The following is a 14,389-nucleotide window of genomic DNA, read 5'->3' on the forward strand; positions in this document are numbered from 1 at the left end:
CCAGTTTTGAATAGAAAGACGAAATGACGGGGATCAATGACAATAAAAGTAAAAAGAAGGCAGAGACATAATAGACAATAGTTGGAAAAAGGAATAACGAAAAAAGAAAACTGGTCGAAGCCTCCCATAGTAGAAAATAGTCAAGAAAAGAGGACCTCAAAAAGCAAACAACCAAGTGCATTTTAAGCGCGTATAGTTAGCCACATTAAAACGAAGGACAGTTTAGCAAATACGCAGCACAGCACAAAAACTCCGCCCCAGAAATCACAGTAAAACGCGAAAAAAGGACATCTCCCAGGTTCATGGTTCATGTCATCCCGTAGCGATCGAATTTCGTTTTCACATACGTTGCATTGCATACCCAAAAAGAAAAAAAGGGGAAAAAAAGGGGAAAAAAAAAAAAAAGGAAAAGTAAGAAACTTAAAAGTATAAGACGGGAATGGTGTTGAAACGAACGGAAAAAAACTGAAAATTCGTTTGTTGGGTTGCTAGTCCACCCATCCGTTCGTTCGAAGTCACTTGAAGTGGTACATAAAGTTTCAAATCATGCACTAGACCGTTTATTGTTATTCTCATTAGCATGGGCATCAGCATCGCCATCAGGATCCGCTTTTGCAGCATTTTGCTTCGCCTCCCAAATCATCCGCTTGCGTCGAAACTCCACAACATCAAACTCGCCCTCACTCTCGCCTGGGCCGGTGACAACATTCCTATCGCGCTCCCCTAGGATGCTGGAAGAGCGCATTTTCCGCAGCGCGCCACCGGCACGAGACGATGATCGGGGAGGTTTGGGCTTTTCTTCGTCAAAATCGCCGCGTGAACGCATCTTTCGTAGCTCCCTGCCTATGCGTTCGAGGGCGGAGTTGCCACTGACCTTAATGGATTTGGGCAATTTGATGGTTGGAGATGGAGGGAGGGGTTTGTTTAGGACTCCGGGGTTATTGTTATTGTTGCTGCTGTTGCTGTTATTGTAGCTGTGGTTGTAGCTTGAGTTGCTACTGGTTGATGGGCGGGGATGTTCTGAGTTGGATCCAAAACTGATTCCCGAATCCACTTTCCGGCCTTTCTTTTGTTTGCGGTGTCCTGACTGTTCTTCCAGGCTCTCGCGGTTGTTGACTTCGAAGCATTCGTTAATAATGTCAGTAGCCGCATGCATGTATTTGTTGATGTATTCGTGTACCAGCGGCCATCCTGTAGTTTCCCCTGGCCGTCTGTCCTTTGCAATGAGGGGATCGAGCACGCGTGGGCCCTTTTCTTCCACTTTGCATATGTATTGGAAGAACGTATGTCGCTCCTCCCTGAGCATCCTTTCACAAACGTGCGCTGCTGGTCGGACGGAAATCACAGCTGGGAAAAGTGTGTTGAGCATGGCAACGCAGTGCGCTTTGTTGAAAGGAGGTAGTAGCATTTCATTGATAAGAGTCTGGTATCAATGTTAGCAATGGCATGTACATGCATACGTCGGTATATAAACGCGTAATTTCCATGAAGGGAGGGAGTCACTCACCCAGTGTCTTAGACGGAGGTAGACTTGTGAGTATAGAGCAGCAGCGTATGTGTCTTTCTCCATGACTGAGTCGATCCAGCTTGATACACCAGGATACCGTTTAGCGAGATCGTCTTTGTCAGAAACGCCATCAAATATACCAAGCTTCTCCAACGCAGCTTTGATCTCTTTCCCACGGCGCTGCTCGAGGTCCCGGAGGTAGTCCAGAGCAGTCAATGCCTGGGGGAAATCAACGAGTGCGAGATTATCTGGGAAACAACGGCGGACGAATGAAGTAATGAAGTTGGGAGGTAGGGAGCATGGTTGAGAGGGTAATTGGGATATCTGGGACATAAGATGCATTTTGAAAATCGCAGCAGTGCTGCTCACGTTGTATGCAGGGGGTTTCTCTTCCTTGCGTCTGGGGTTGCGCGCAGAGGGGAACGCGTTGCCCTCGAAAGGGGACGTAGCTCCGGGACTCTTGGGAAGAGGGGAAAAGGGTGGATGCGCTCCGACTGTCGAGTTCAGGGCATACATGGTGCGGAGGGGGATCTCATAGCTCTCGGGCTGGCTATAGTGCTCGGCAATCCACGTCCAAGCCGAGCCCTCTCTTGAGGCAGGGGCGGCGAATCGACGATTAGTCATGGTTCAGTGATAGGAGGTTGAAAATGGCAGCAGTCGTAGCGATAAGATTGGTACCAGTGTTGGAAAATAGTATTGATATATAAAGCTTCTGAGTGGAGCAAAGAATGACACGAAGGAAGTTAGCACAGCCGGTGGTGCATGTAAAGTTTGGAGATCTCCGGGTGAGCAGAATTGATGCCAGCTCCAGAGGAGTTGAAATCGAATAGATTTGTTAACGAAATTAAAAAAATGGCGAAGACTGATGTTTATAACTGGCCGTTGTCACGGCACTCTCCATGGTAGAAGGAGTGGGTTGGGTTGGGGACGGGTTGCCGTGGTGGTAGAGATCTCTCGGCTGCAAAACAATCAACAAGAGAACATCACTGTCAATTGGTTTCAAAATACATCAGTATCAAGTATTTAGAGAACAGAAAAATGAAAAGACAATAAAATAGAAGCGGCTGAATCTTTCTTGTTATTGCTAGAGAGTGTGAAGTTTGGAACAAAACATACTGTGAGATGAGCTGAATGTCTGAGAGAGAAGCTAAGTTCACCCGTCCAACAGCTCCAAAGGAATGGTTTCGACCAACAATATCAACAGCAGAAAATAAACAATTGCTTTTTCAAATGGGCCAGCGCAAGCAATGAACTGCAAAAGTCTGAAAACAAAACAAGAGGTAAATGTAAAAGAAAAATATATCAAACGAACACTCGATGGTTCAACTGGCAGACTCCTCACTACAAGACTACCACTTGAGGGAGGGGAAGAAAAATGGCAAAACGGGAGTGAGAAGATATTCTAAGAATATAATATACGGAGCAACTAAAATCCTTGTGGAGCTCTGTATGGAGTATGGGGAGTATGGATGGATGGATGGGTGGGTGGGTGGGTGGATGGATGATGATCAAGGATCAGAAAACGGCCGCAGCAGGCCAGTGCTACTAATGTACGGGGCCTGTTACTCCGTATGCTATGGCACACAAGCTGCTCGCAGCTGCTCACAATCTCTCAGATTCTCTTCTCTTCGGCCTATTTTCGAAATATCAAGAAACTCTGCCAAAGCAGCTCGAGTCACAGGAGCTGCATCTGCCCCGGCATATCTAGACAACGCCACTGGGGACTCCACCGTGCTGACAGGTTATTGATTGGCCTGACGGTCAGTGCCATTTATCTTATTCACCCTATTCATCCTATTCGCCCTTTTTTCCTGATTGTTTTTTTTTTTAAAAAAATTTTTATTTTTACTTATATATATATATATTGGCTATTTGTTGCTTTATGTTATTACACTAGGTATCCATTTATTACAAGAAGAGTTTTAAGGCATGGAGCTGTTTTCGTGAAGCTACTGAAATGAAGGTAAATTAAAATTACTACCAGTGTTTGCTGTATCTATCTGCTTTCGTTCATTACCTCTCATACAAACAAATAACTATGACTATAGTTTGACGGTTGCTGGCTGCCGAGGATTTTATTTTCCTCAACTGCCTCTTGATGCTCATCTTACCAAGGACAACGGATTGTTCACTGCTTCTTCTCATTATAACTTTTTTTCCCCTTTTTTTCCCCCATCTCTGGCTCGACAAAACCGAAATGCATCGTTTTAGAGCTTACGAATTTCAAGCGTCAAATCAAAAAATAGGAACCAAAAGAATTTCCATAGGGCAATAGGCTCGTAGTCAGCAGCATCGTTGATCGTTGGACCATCTTGCAGATCTATCAGCGAGAGGCAAAAACCAAAAAAACACACGATCACGAAACAAAAAAAGAAATATATGGTTGTGGAGACTCTTGATAAGCGCATTTCTAAAATCTAGCGATGCGGAGCACAGGCTCTAGGCTGTGAGGGAACAATCTTTGGATATGCGAACTAAATCAAGCGAACATCCACACTCACAAGACAATCATGGATAAAGTAAACAGTCTTCTCGAGTCTCGAAAAGTCCGTTTTGATCTCATGATATAGGTTCTTCAGAACTAATAATCTGGGGGTGTGTGGAAGAAACAAGAAATTTGAACCATCCTGGGGGAAATCCTGGGAGGCGCCAGGCACGCACTACTGACCCAAAACCTTTCCAGCCCCCGCTCGCCTGGTAAAGGCCCCAATTTTTTCAGGGATTTGGCCTTTAACTCCCGGATTCCGAGATGGAGCCTTGTCAACTTTGTCAACGTAATCGGATTGGCCCTGCGGTGCTGTCCACACTACAGGGGGGCGTGGAGTTACTGATTCCAGGCATAGCGGTTGTCGCTGGGCGCGGGTCCAGCCCAGCCCACCCCACCAACATCCGCGGCAGTTATAAGTGCTTACTCTAGGGGGAAGTGGGCGCGCCCATCGGCGCCGCCCAGCGCCCCAGCCTCTGGCTCTCTGGGATGCCCATCCCTGTCCCGAATGCTCTTTTCCTCCTAGTCGTGGCAATCATTGATGGCGCAGTCAAGGATCAGTCGATGATGCGGCTATTTTTTTTGTAATATTTTTATATTTTATTTATTTACGTTTTTACTACTCAAGTGCAGTGATTTTCTTCAGAAAAGACAACTTTCGGGGAAATAATTCGATTTGTATTTTTCCAAGAGTTGGTTATTTTTATATTTTGCCACTTGCAGGCCGTAAAACGATGGAGGGTCCTTTTTCCATTCCGTTACTCTCTCCCCATCTCTCTTTCATCCCAGAAGACCTCGCCCGTAGGAATGTGAATGTGTGTGTGTGTGTGTGTGTGTGTGAGAGAGAGAGAGAGAGAGAGAGCTCCAGAACGTAAAAGAAGAGATACGGAAGGCTAATTGGTTCATAAATAATACACGCAGAGTACAAGAATACTCCTGTTTAGGTGCTGATTACTCCGTACGGCATCATGCGAATTCCTTAAACATAAACGGAATGACTTAGCTCAAACCTCAACATCTAGAATCCGGCTAGCGACATGCGAAGCCTGTCTAGTGAAAACAAAATTCATTTTCTCGGTTTCTGAATAGAGGGGGTGGAAAAAGCTACCAATGCTGCTTACTGAATTTTGAATTTTGGTCAACCTCGTCGATGCTGAGTGTAGCGGAGTCTTCCAGGAAAACAACGGGGGACGCCTTGGAGTAGGAGCGAACTATCTCTATCTTTTCAATGCTCATGATCTCCTCATCCTGTTCACTTTTCTCCTCCTTCCACATAGAAATCAACTCAGGCAGCATTTCATAATCTTCTGTGTCATCGTGCATAAATCACGAGGAGTGGACAAAGATGCGATGCTTCCAGCCCTTACATGCCTATATTGTGTTCATCTGACACAAATACAACATGAACCTAGATTGATATCCAAGGACCCAAATCAAACCACACATGTTAGCCTGAACCCTGCTCACATATGCCCTGTTTCCTCTCCTTCTCTTCCGCTTAGGCTCTTCCTACGCCTTCAATCTGTCCATGATGAAGCATGAAGCATGAATCATGAATCATGGTTAATTCTAGTGTGTGTAGATGTGTGCAAATGGTGTGGGAGACAAACTCCTTTGTTTACCGAGTGGCACACGAACTTACCCTCTCACCAGACCCCTCTCCTGTCCCTCTCCTGTCCGTCCTACGTTACTCACCATTCCCCCACTTCAACCCAGGAACGGGCGCACGAGGGGCATGGCCTTTTTGTGCGATATAAAAACAAAACAGGATAAGAAACAAATCAAGCCTGTTTACGACATTAGCAGTTATTATGCTTCAAGCAGGCATGGAACGGCCTCTTGAGTTACTGCCTCGAGTGTCAGTTCAAACTGAGGGGGAGGAGGAACAGAAGGAGAGTGAACTAGAAAATGAAGAACCTCATTAAATCCCAGCCACTCCGGTTGACTTCTCCCCAGTTTACCATCAGATGAGGAAATTCACCAGATCCTGTCAACGATCAGTTGTCTACTGTCCGTGCACATCGCACTTTTACGGGTTTGATACACTTTTCCATTAATCTCTTCCGAAACACTTGTTTCCTTTGCAATATCCATTGCTACGTCAACAATGAAGATCATGGTTAATCTCTATTATATTCTCTTCAAACGAGGCAAATACCAACCAGGAATGCATTAGGAAACCCTTTCTTTCTACAATGATCCCGTCCTTTATTTTACCTCACTGGCTTGTCGGTGAAGGAGGTGAAGGATGCACGGGTTTTGTCTTCCAGCCAAGCGCCATCAAAATAGAAAATAATAATAATAATAGTAGTAGTAATAAAAAGATCAATTCTCGGCAAGAAATCGGGATCCACCAGGGTATCGGGATACCTGCATCATGCCGTGTCGTGCAAACAGGTACAGTGCCATGTATGCAGGTATGTAGGTCACTAGTTATTCAGCCTTGCATCTACCATCTCAAGGCCGGGCACGGAGTGCCTTCTCACTCCGTTATCATTCAATTCTATATTCTATAGCCCGAGAAGAGAATAATTGTATGTCCTTCCATATCTCTTTCTCTTCCTATTTTTTTTTCTTTTCTTTTTTCCTATTGGTGCCTCACTCACTTCTATCCATTCGTGATATATCTTAATTTCTGCATCCATTTGCCTATTTGCCCCTCCTCCAATGCGCCAGTAACATAGATGGAATCTCTTTTCATTTACTTTCAATACCCTCCTTAGTCCTGCCCCCCAAAACCCATAAACCTCTGTTCCTCTCTTCCTTTTCCATATACTTCTCTCACAACGTAAGCCTCTTGATTCCCGGGCCAATTGCGCCGTAGGTGACGATCCATGGAAAAGCAAGGGGACCGGTATCGGGACGTCGCTTGTAATATCCATCCCGGTCCTGTCAATTAATTTTCATATACTGGATTATTGATGCAGGGGGCGCCCCGCGAATGTTTATTTCTGGGAACAGGGGTTAGAGGATCCGAGTTCGGGTGTGAAATGCGGATAGAGATGGTACGGGGAACGATACAACCATGAATAGAGTTGCAGAGCTCCCGCTTGATTGCTTGATTTTGATTGCTTGCTGTTGAACTTTGGTGAGAGATGCAGTGCCTATGTCAGGTGTGCAAGATAAAGTATAACTAATATTAAGAATTATTATGAAAAAGGTGGATTGGTCACATAGCTGCAACCGTGTGATAACCAGCCTTTTCAACGTGGAATTTGGCCCCTTTACGTTGGGATAGTAGTAGGTGATTTTCCTACTGGCGAAGTCCGTTTTCTATTCGAGCTATAAAAATATGACTGCCCCTCACCCTTAATAAGCCTTTCTTGTACTGTACAACCGACGAAGAGTCCGAAGAGGAGAAACCAAAATAAGATTAAGTGTGAAACGGACTAGAGCTTATATAGAATTAAGCTTGGTTCAATCACTCTGTCCCTCTCACATTTATTATTATTTATCTATATCCAGAGTATTCTCCCCTGTCTCTGAAACAAAGGGAATAATATCGCTGCTTCATCCTGCACGACATGCACCTGGGAACCCGTCCATCCCCATCCTCATCACAATATCCCAATTCGCCGGGGCGGCAATCGGCTTTGACACTCGGGTTGTGTGGCTTCCTTTCCTTGCCTTCGACCAAAATGGCGTATCGTAAAATATGGAGATAGGCGTGTATTTATGCACGCTACATGGTTGAAGACACCGCAAGGCTGCAGGGCTACCAATCTTAAGACGATCGGCTAAGGAACATGCATTTTCACTCCGCTTCGCATTCTATATGACTATTCGGTCGACTTTATTCGAACCAATAAAAATGGAGGAAGAAACGGGACGAAAAAGTGCGAGATCGTCATCTTTTTGGATCGTTTGTTCTTATTGATCCTTTTTGGCCTTGTGAAGGATAACAATAACAATACTGACGGGTGAATTGAAGGCAAATTGTTGAGCCTGGGTAACTATGCATGCTGGCTTGAATCCTTACGGCTGGCCAGCTCGGAATGCAGCTCTATTTTCCTCAATATTCAGACTTTTCCCGAGGAGAGCTCAAATTTGACAGGATCGGTGGCTACTGTGGCCAGACATGGAATATTTAAGCAATATAGATCTGGATATATGGTTCATCAACCGCAATGCCGTTGATTCTCGTTCATATATAACGTATACACATAAATACAAGTCAAGAATAAAACCTGACGACACCTCCGAGCGATCTGAGAGGTGATAATAACCACTTTTCTTCGTATTTTAATCACTATTGGAAATCAGCCGGGCTAGTCCGGAACTCGTCCATTCGTTGAACAGCAAGCAGCTCCTACACATTCCGCAGCCACATCGTCCATTTGGGCGTGGTTCTGAACTTGACCGGCATAGGCGTTCAACCAGGTTGTTGTTTAAATTGGGTCATTGACATAAAACGAAAATGCAAAAGACCCATGAACGAAATGGGTTTGGAATAAGACGAAATGAAAGAGAAGAGTCTTCTTGTCCAGGGAATCGGGCTTCTACTAGTTATGCTCAAGTCGTTGAAAATTAAGTAGACCTCGGGAAGAGATTCAGAGTGGAATATGTAGTTAACTAACTATTTGGCTCCAAGCAGCGGCAGTCGTCAACTGAGTCAGTTAATCGACTCGGGTGCTGTGTTTCGTGGATCTCTTGGTTCTATTTCTACCTGTCATATTCTCATTGCAGTTACAATCAAAACTCTCATCCTGGCGAACTCTATTCTGTCACATTCCACGTATGCTGCTTCACAAAATACAACAAGGACATAAATGGCATGAATAGCTGAAAGCCGACATTCAAAATGGACTGGCAGTTCCCCAACTCAATCTCTTTTTTGAGTCGGTTTTCGGTGTTCGATTCCCTGACCTGTCCAGCAGGTCGTTTTGCTCGTTAATATCGGGCTCCATACAAAGGACTTCATCGTCCGAACTTTTCAACCCCCATTATCCACTTGCTGATGCTCTCAACTGCTTTCTGAACGCCAATGCGCTTCTTTCTCCCTTCCTCGTTTCTATTTTAATCATTATTCTTCAGCTTTGTAAATATCCGTGGGATTGATTCTGCATCTTGGACACTGTTCTTTTGTCTATCTCATTGCTATTAGTTCCGTTCTTTTTCCAACTTCTATTCATATTTTCCTAGATGTCCATAGCTTGCGCCAATCACGGCGGCGGGACCGCATACTTTTGGTGACAGCTATTTTCTCCTCATTTCATTGGCATGCATTGTTATCCCTGGTCCGGAGCGGAGAAAGGAGAACGTATTTAACAGAGGCGTATATAGTTAACAAGCGTTTGTAGTTGCCGTGGATGTTTTCGCATCCGAAAGGTTATATTCTTCACCCAGCTCTAAAATCTTTGCCATTTGCTTGCACATGGCAAGTCATAATTTTTTCCCCCTTATTCTTGCAGACTTCTCAATGAGATGTTCGGAGACTGCTCTGCGCTACAGACTTCTGGAGAACTTCTCGTATATACTCTCGTACTTTCGCTAATTATGGGCTTAATACACCAGTTATTCAATACCCTCTATACATGACCCACTTAAAATTAACCTGATAATAGCTATCTAACATCCCTCATACCAAATACTGATATCTCGGGAATCAGCTGGCCATCGCGAGTGTCCGAAACAATGCGCTATCGAAAGCTCGAAAGCAGCGCATCGCCTTGGAATTTGGCTATATAAACACTGTCCTCCACGACGCCCCGAAGCCTGGTCTGCAAGGGAAAATGGAAATATTCAATGAGACAAAAGAGCGGAGTTTTTCCGCCCAAGCCATCCTCGAAACAATGCACTACATCTTCCAGAAACTCGAGGGGCATGACTGTCGGGGACTGGAGCAATCCAACCCTATCAGAAACACAGCGAAAAAAACAACAAAAACAAACCCAAATATGCCGCTGCACTCTTGAGACAAAAACTGCGTTTTCCAAGCCCACTACGATCCCGTCCGCCTAGTTGCCGCCATTCAGATCCACATAATACACATGTCCACGCCCACGAAACTACAAAGGATGAGGTCCTGGCCGTCCAGCGCCAGCTCCTCCTTCACCCAGAAGACACTGCCAAAATGAAAGGTTCCTGTCTGGTCTTCTCCATCAGCCTGGGGGTGACTTTTATCTTCGTCGATTTGTCCACGTGCCCGGCTCTCCTCTCGCTACGAGTGCCAGGTTTTGCTCCTGAGCCTGACCTGGATGATGGCTGGCGGGTGCGCACGGGTGAAGATTCTCCTTCTCCCTTTTGTGGCTGCATGTATTTTCCCCAGCCACAGGCGGATTTCACAGAAGGACCATATATCACGCGGCTGCGTGTGCGGGTTATTGCAGCGGGGTTGGAGGAGGTTGCATTGGCGAGTGGGTGCTGCGCACTAGCGGCTTATCTGGCGTTACAGAAAAAGGGGGGGGGGCCCAATTCGAGACATGTCTATGCTATTGAGCAAGGTGTAGATATTGGCAGGAGGAGTCAGTTGTGTGTGTTGAGGTTCGGCTGAATGACTTGGGGACGGGGGTGTCGAGAGTTACGCTTTCTGTGAAGGCGACGTTCGTGATGGAGGGGAAGTTGCTGCGAGATGTTCCTTTCTATTCTTTTACCTTTACTTATTCTGCTTCGATTTCATCATGAGGATTATTGTCCCCAAAATTTATTTCCCATGACCCATTTCTTTACAATATTCCATTTGCAAATGCACAAATTATATATGCCTCCAAGTGTTTGGGATTCGGGAACATACACGTCAAGCATGCAAGAGAGAACGAAAAAGGAAATTGAGCCGTTTATCAGCAGCATTCTATCTTTGCAATTGTATTTCCGATGTACGGGGCCCACGTGGCGTTCGTGGCTCCATGTGCATTTTCGACCTCGAGCGAGCGGAGAGTCAATGCGCCTCATAAATAATCCAAATTAATGCCGAACCTCCTTTTCTCATCAAAATTATCAACATTCACTTTTGGTCTACCGTGCAGAGTTGCTACACTCTCAATTAACTCAAGTCCTCCTGCCTCTTTTTAACATCTCTTCCGTCGCCCTTTTCCTTTTATATGCAATAGTGAAATAACCACAATTGTAAACTCCACTTACATTCAACTTCCTATCCAAGACAATAGCCATGTATATGTTCTGTACCCAATATCAGGGTATCTACATACAGACATATGTTCATACATTCGCCCGATCCCTCGGGTAACATCTGTGTACTAAGAATCCCAGGATCAGCTGCTTAGCATCAGAGTTGGGCACATGTGCTACATCGCGCAGTTGTACAGAACTTACATACACATGGATGAATACATACAAGGGCATCGGTGTATGGACCAAAACAAGCAAGACTATTTCATAAGTACAGAGAAGATCAAAACTTCTGAAGAGTTAACAACGGGGTATAAAAAAACAGCACATGTTCTTTTGCGTAGGTAGATTTAGGAATGTGGATAAAAATACATACCGATCGCACATCTCAAAATATCGCTTCATCGTCCACGATGCGCATGCCGTACGAGCATGGCAGGGCAAAAATAAGATATATCGCACCCATCTCCCGCCCTCTCTCGTCGCCTGCGGGCCCAACCGAAATCAAACTACCTGAAATGTGGAATGCACACCTGAATGAGCACCATAGACGAATGGAGGGCCATGTGGCCGTTGAAGGGATTAAGAGGAACAGACAAAATTAGCTGGAAGGCATGTTTTCCTTATAACTCTGTAGGTGAGAAGGGGAAAGATAATTATATATACATACAAGTCAGCTAGGTGGTCATCCAAGCAAGACGAGTCTGATTTGGAAGCAATGATAGATAATCTAGCCCATTTCCCCCCAGCCGATCACACTTTGCACTTTATAACATGAATCTCAAAGTGCAATGGAACTGGATATTTAGCAAATATGAAAAGGAAAGAAAGGGAGAAGAAAAGGTAGTAGAAATAAGATGTATTCCTTTTTGTAGATGGACGGGGGTTACGGGGTTAGTAAGAAGAAGATATATTCATTCATCATGGACAGCCTCAATACACGACTTGCAAATGAATACATTCAAGAAGCAGGTTGAACAAGATGAAGAGTCACCTAGTTCCCCATCTTCTAAAGATGGGTGCAGCTGAAATATTTGGTAACACGGACTTGTGATTCAGACGGTCGATAGAGGATTCATAGTATTGGATTCCGTTTTGAAGAGTGCATGAGACCGATGTTCGAGAGGTTAAACCGCGTGCTTTATTTTCAATACACGGGGAGTGAACTTTTATGGGTCGTACACGATTTTGCCTTGAGCCTCGAGTGAACCTCAGACGTAAATTTCAGTTAGATGGGGAATTGAGGACGAAAATCGCCGTTGAAAAGCTCATGCAATGATGAATCGCCCCTCTTTCTTCCATGATTGTAACTTGTGAAAATAGAGATGAAGGCTACACCGGTCATTCACAGCACAGAGTTTGAGGAGACTTCAGAAACAGGAAAAGGGGCAATTCACATGACAACGGAAAGTTCGGGTATATCTTCGCTGGATTCGGATGGAATTCCGCTCTGCTTCCCGCGCTCCGCCCCCGCCAATGTTTCCGCCTTGCGACGACCGAGAATCCCGGGGATTTGTGGACTTGTAATCCAATTTTACTCAAATAGGGGCCGTACCTCCCTCACCACAGCTTTTAGTGTGATGGGAAAAGATATAGCCTGCCTCGCTTCTGCATCCTATGATCTAAACCGATTCTCTTTTGCCCATCATCGGCCACTTAACCAAGCCATCTTTTCGACCTTGCAAATTCATCCATAAAGTCCGGAGCAGACGACACATTTCCCAATTGAATCATGCTTTGTTGGGTGCATCCCAGGCCATCGTTGGCTAAAAGAAAATGCACATACATATATCTTGACATACCAGTCTATGAGCTGCAATACCAAAGTATATGCTCTTAAACAATTTGAAAAGAAGGTTTCAGTCGAAAAGATTTGTCGAAGCAGTTATTCTGTTCAACAAAGATGAAGTTAGTATCCGAGGGATCATTGACTGAGTCAGTGTGGAAGTAGCTAATTTGTGAGCTAGCAACCTTAAGCAGTATGATAATGGAATTCTTTCCAGATTCCGAGGAGATTGATCAAGACAGTGATGATATCATAGCTTTAATCTCAGACAAGCTATTTCACACACGGCCACCCAGTCTTATATCTAGGTTTCTGATGGAAATGGCTGTGTGTTAACTCTTTTCAGAAATGACAAGGGGAGATTCACTCATGCATCCTTTGGTTTCCTAGAAGCAATTTTCAGACAGTGAAGTGGAAATAAACCATAAAAGAGATTTGCGGTCATAAAAAGGGGACAACCTGGAAGCTGTGGTTTGATCCGGCACTAAGTCGGAAACGAGCATCGAGAACGGCCAAATACCTCCAGGAATACTTTTTCCGTATTGTCACACCCAAATCGCTCCAAAATTTGTACAAAGTGAATGAATTAGAGCTAAAGAAGAAGCAGAACCAGCGGGATAGACACGGGTGTAGAACTGTTCAAGATCCCTCTAGAATGTCAAGGGAGATATTCGATGTAGAAATTCAGCAGCTCCAACAACTTCGACCGGTAGTTTTCTCCATCCACACCTCCAGCAAGTATGCAGCGGTGATGGCCCCCACATTTCCCGGGAATAGTTATATATAACCGGGAGGCAATCAATCAAATACAGAAATACCCCGGCTTGATACACGGATGATTTCAGCTCCTATGTTCATCTCTTTTGTAGCTGACGCCGGGTTGATAGAACAGATCAGGAGCTGCGACGGGCGACACGGACGATAGGGTGGAGAAGGGAAAAGGGAAAATGAGAAGATCGTTCTTCGTCGGGAATATCGAGGTAGAGCGGTGCCCCAAGGCCCAAGCAATGGCTGTTTGACGAAGTCTGACTCCAGACTGAGGTGCGGCAGTCCGTGTTCGATGATCCATGGATGCTGAGAGATCCCGTCCAAATGTAGTTAAGCCGCATCTGTCTTCCAACGTCAAATCCCTTTCCGGCTCCTCTCTTCCAACCTCAACCAACCTCACTATCGTGTCCATATATGCCTTCTCCTTGATATCGCCATCCAACCCAGACGGTGCTTTCCCATCTCCTAGACATCATCTTGCAAACGGCAAGGTCTCACCAGCCACTGACTTCATTCAGTATAGTGGCTGTCCCTGGATTTCCCAACATGGAATTGGTGTTCCTGGAGATGATTTCCTGGTCATCTCTCCCCTAACACTCCTGCGACGGACTCTCCGACGTTCCAGTTTCACTCTAAGTAATCTCACCTCATGCGTCCGGTATGGGTTATTCATACCGACCCTTCATGCTCCTCCTGCCTTGGCAGCTTTTATACAACTATACATGTTGCCAATTTTCCTCTTCTTCACTTTCCCTTTTTCCCTCCATCCCCCTTT

General features: G+C 45.1%; 4 protein-coding genes across 4 annotated transcripts; 2 read left to right on the plus strand and 2 right to left on the minus strand.

Moving 5' to 3' along the window:
• Positions 1-544: 544 nt before the first annotated feature.
• Positions 545-2,131, minus strand: PAAG_07433 (hypothetical protein; the record flags this gene model as incomplete). The annotated part of the gene is made up of 2 exons (XM_002790528.1): positions 545-1,423; positions 1,508-2,131. 2 exons carry the CDS (start codon positions 2,129-2,131, stop codon positions 545-547), a joined length of 1,503 nt encoding a protein of 500 aa, XP_002790574.1.
• Positions 2,132-2,824: 693 nt separating this feature from the next.
• On the plus strand, positions 2,825-3,256 carry PAAG_07434 (hypothetical protein; the record flags this gene model as incomplete). Its single annotated transcript, XM_015846223.1, has 1 exon — positions 2,825-3,256. The coding sequence occupies one exon, from the start codon at positions 2,825-2,827 to the stop codon at positions 3,254-3,256; it is 432 nt and encodes a 143-aa protein (XP_015700658.1).
• A 458-nt stretch (positions 3,257-3,714) lies between these two features.
• On the minus strand, positions 3,715-5,315 carry PAAG_07435 (hypothetical protein; the record flags this gene model as incomplete). Its single annotated transcript, XM_015846224.1, has 5 exons — positions 3,715-3,818; positions 4,176-4,263; positions 4,336-4,359; positions 4,420-4,514; positions 5,114-5,315. 5 exons carry the CDS (start codon positions 5,313-5,315, stop codon positions 3,715-3,717), a joined length of 513 nt encoding a protein of 170 aa, XP_015700659.1.
• A 4,101-nt stretch (positions 5,316-9,416) lies between these two features.
• PAAG_12397 (hypothetical protein) lies at positions 9,417-13,865 on the plus strand (the record flags this gene model as incomplete). The annotated part of the gene is made up of 6 exons (XM_015847891.1): positions 9,417-9,461; positions 9,602-9,821; positions 9,968-10,348; positions 12,384-12,637; positions 13,298-13,584; positions 13,739-13,865. The coding sequence occupies 6 exons, from the start codon at positions 9,417-9,419 to the stop codon at positions 13,863-13,865; spliced, it is 1,314 nt and encodes a 437-aa protein (XP_015702495.1).
• Between the last annotated feature and the right edge of the window lie 524 nt (positions 13,866-14,389).

This window comes from Paracoccidioides lutzii (genome assembly GCF_000150705.2).
Source record: "Paracoccidioides lutzii Pb01 unplaced genomic scaffold supercont2.24, whole genome shotgun sequence".
Taxonomy (NCBI): domain Eukaryota; kingdom Fungi; phylum Ascomycota; class Eurotiomycetes; order Onygenales; family Ajellomycetaceae; genus Paracoccidioides; species Paracoccidioides lutzii.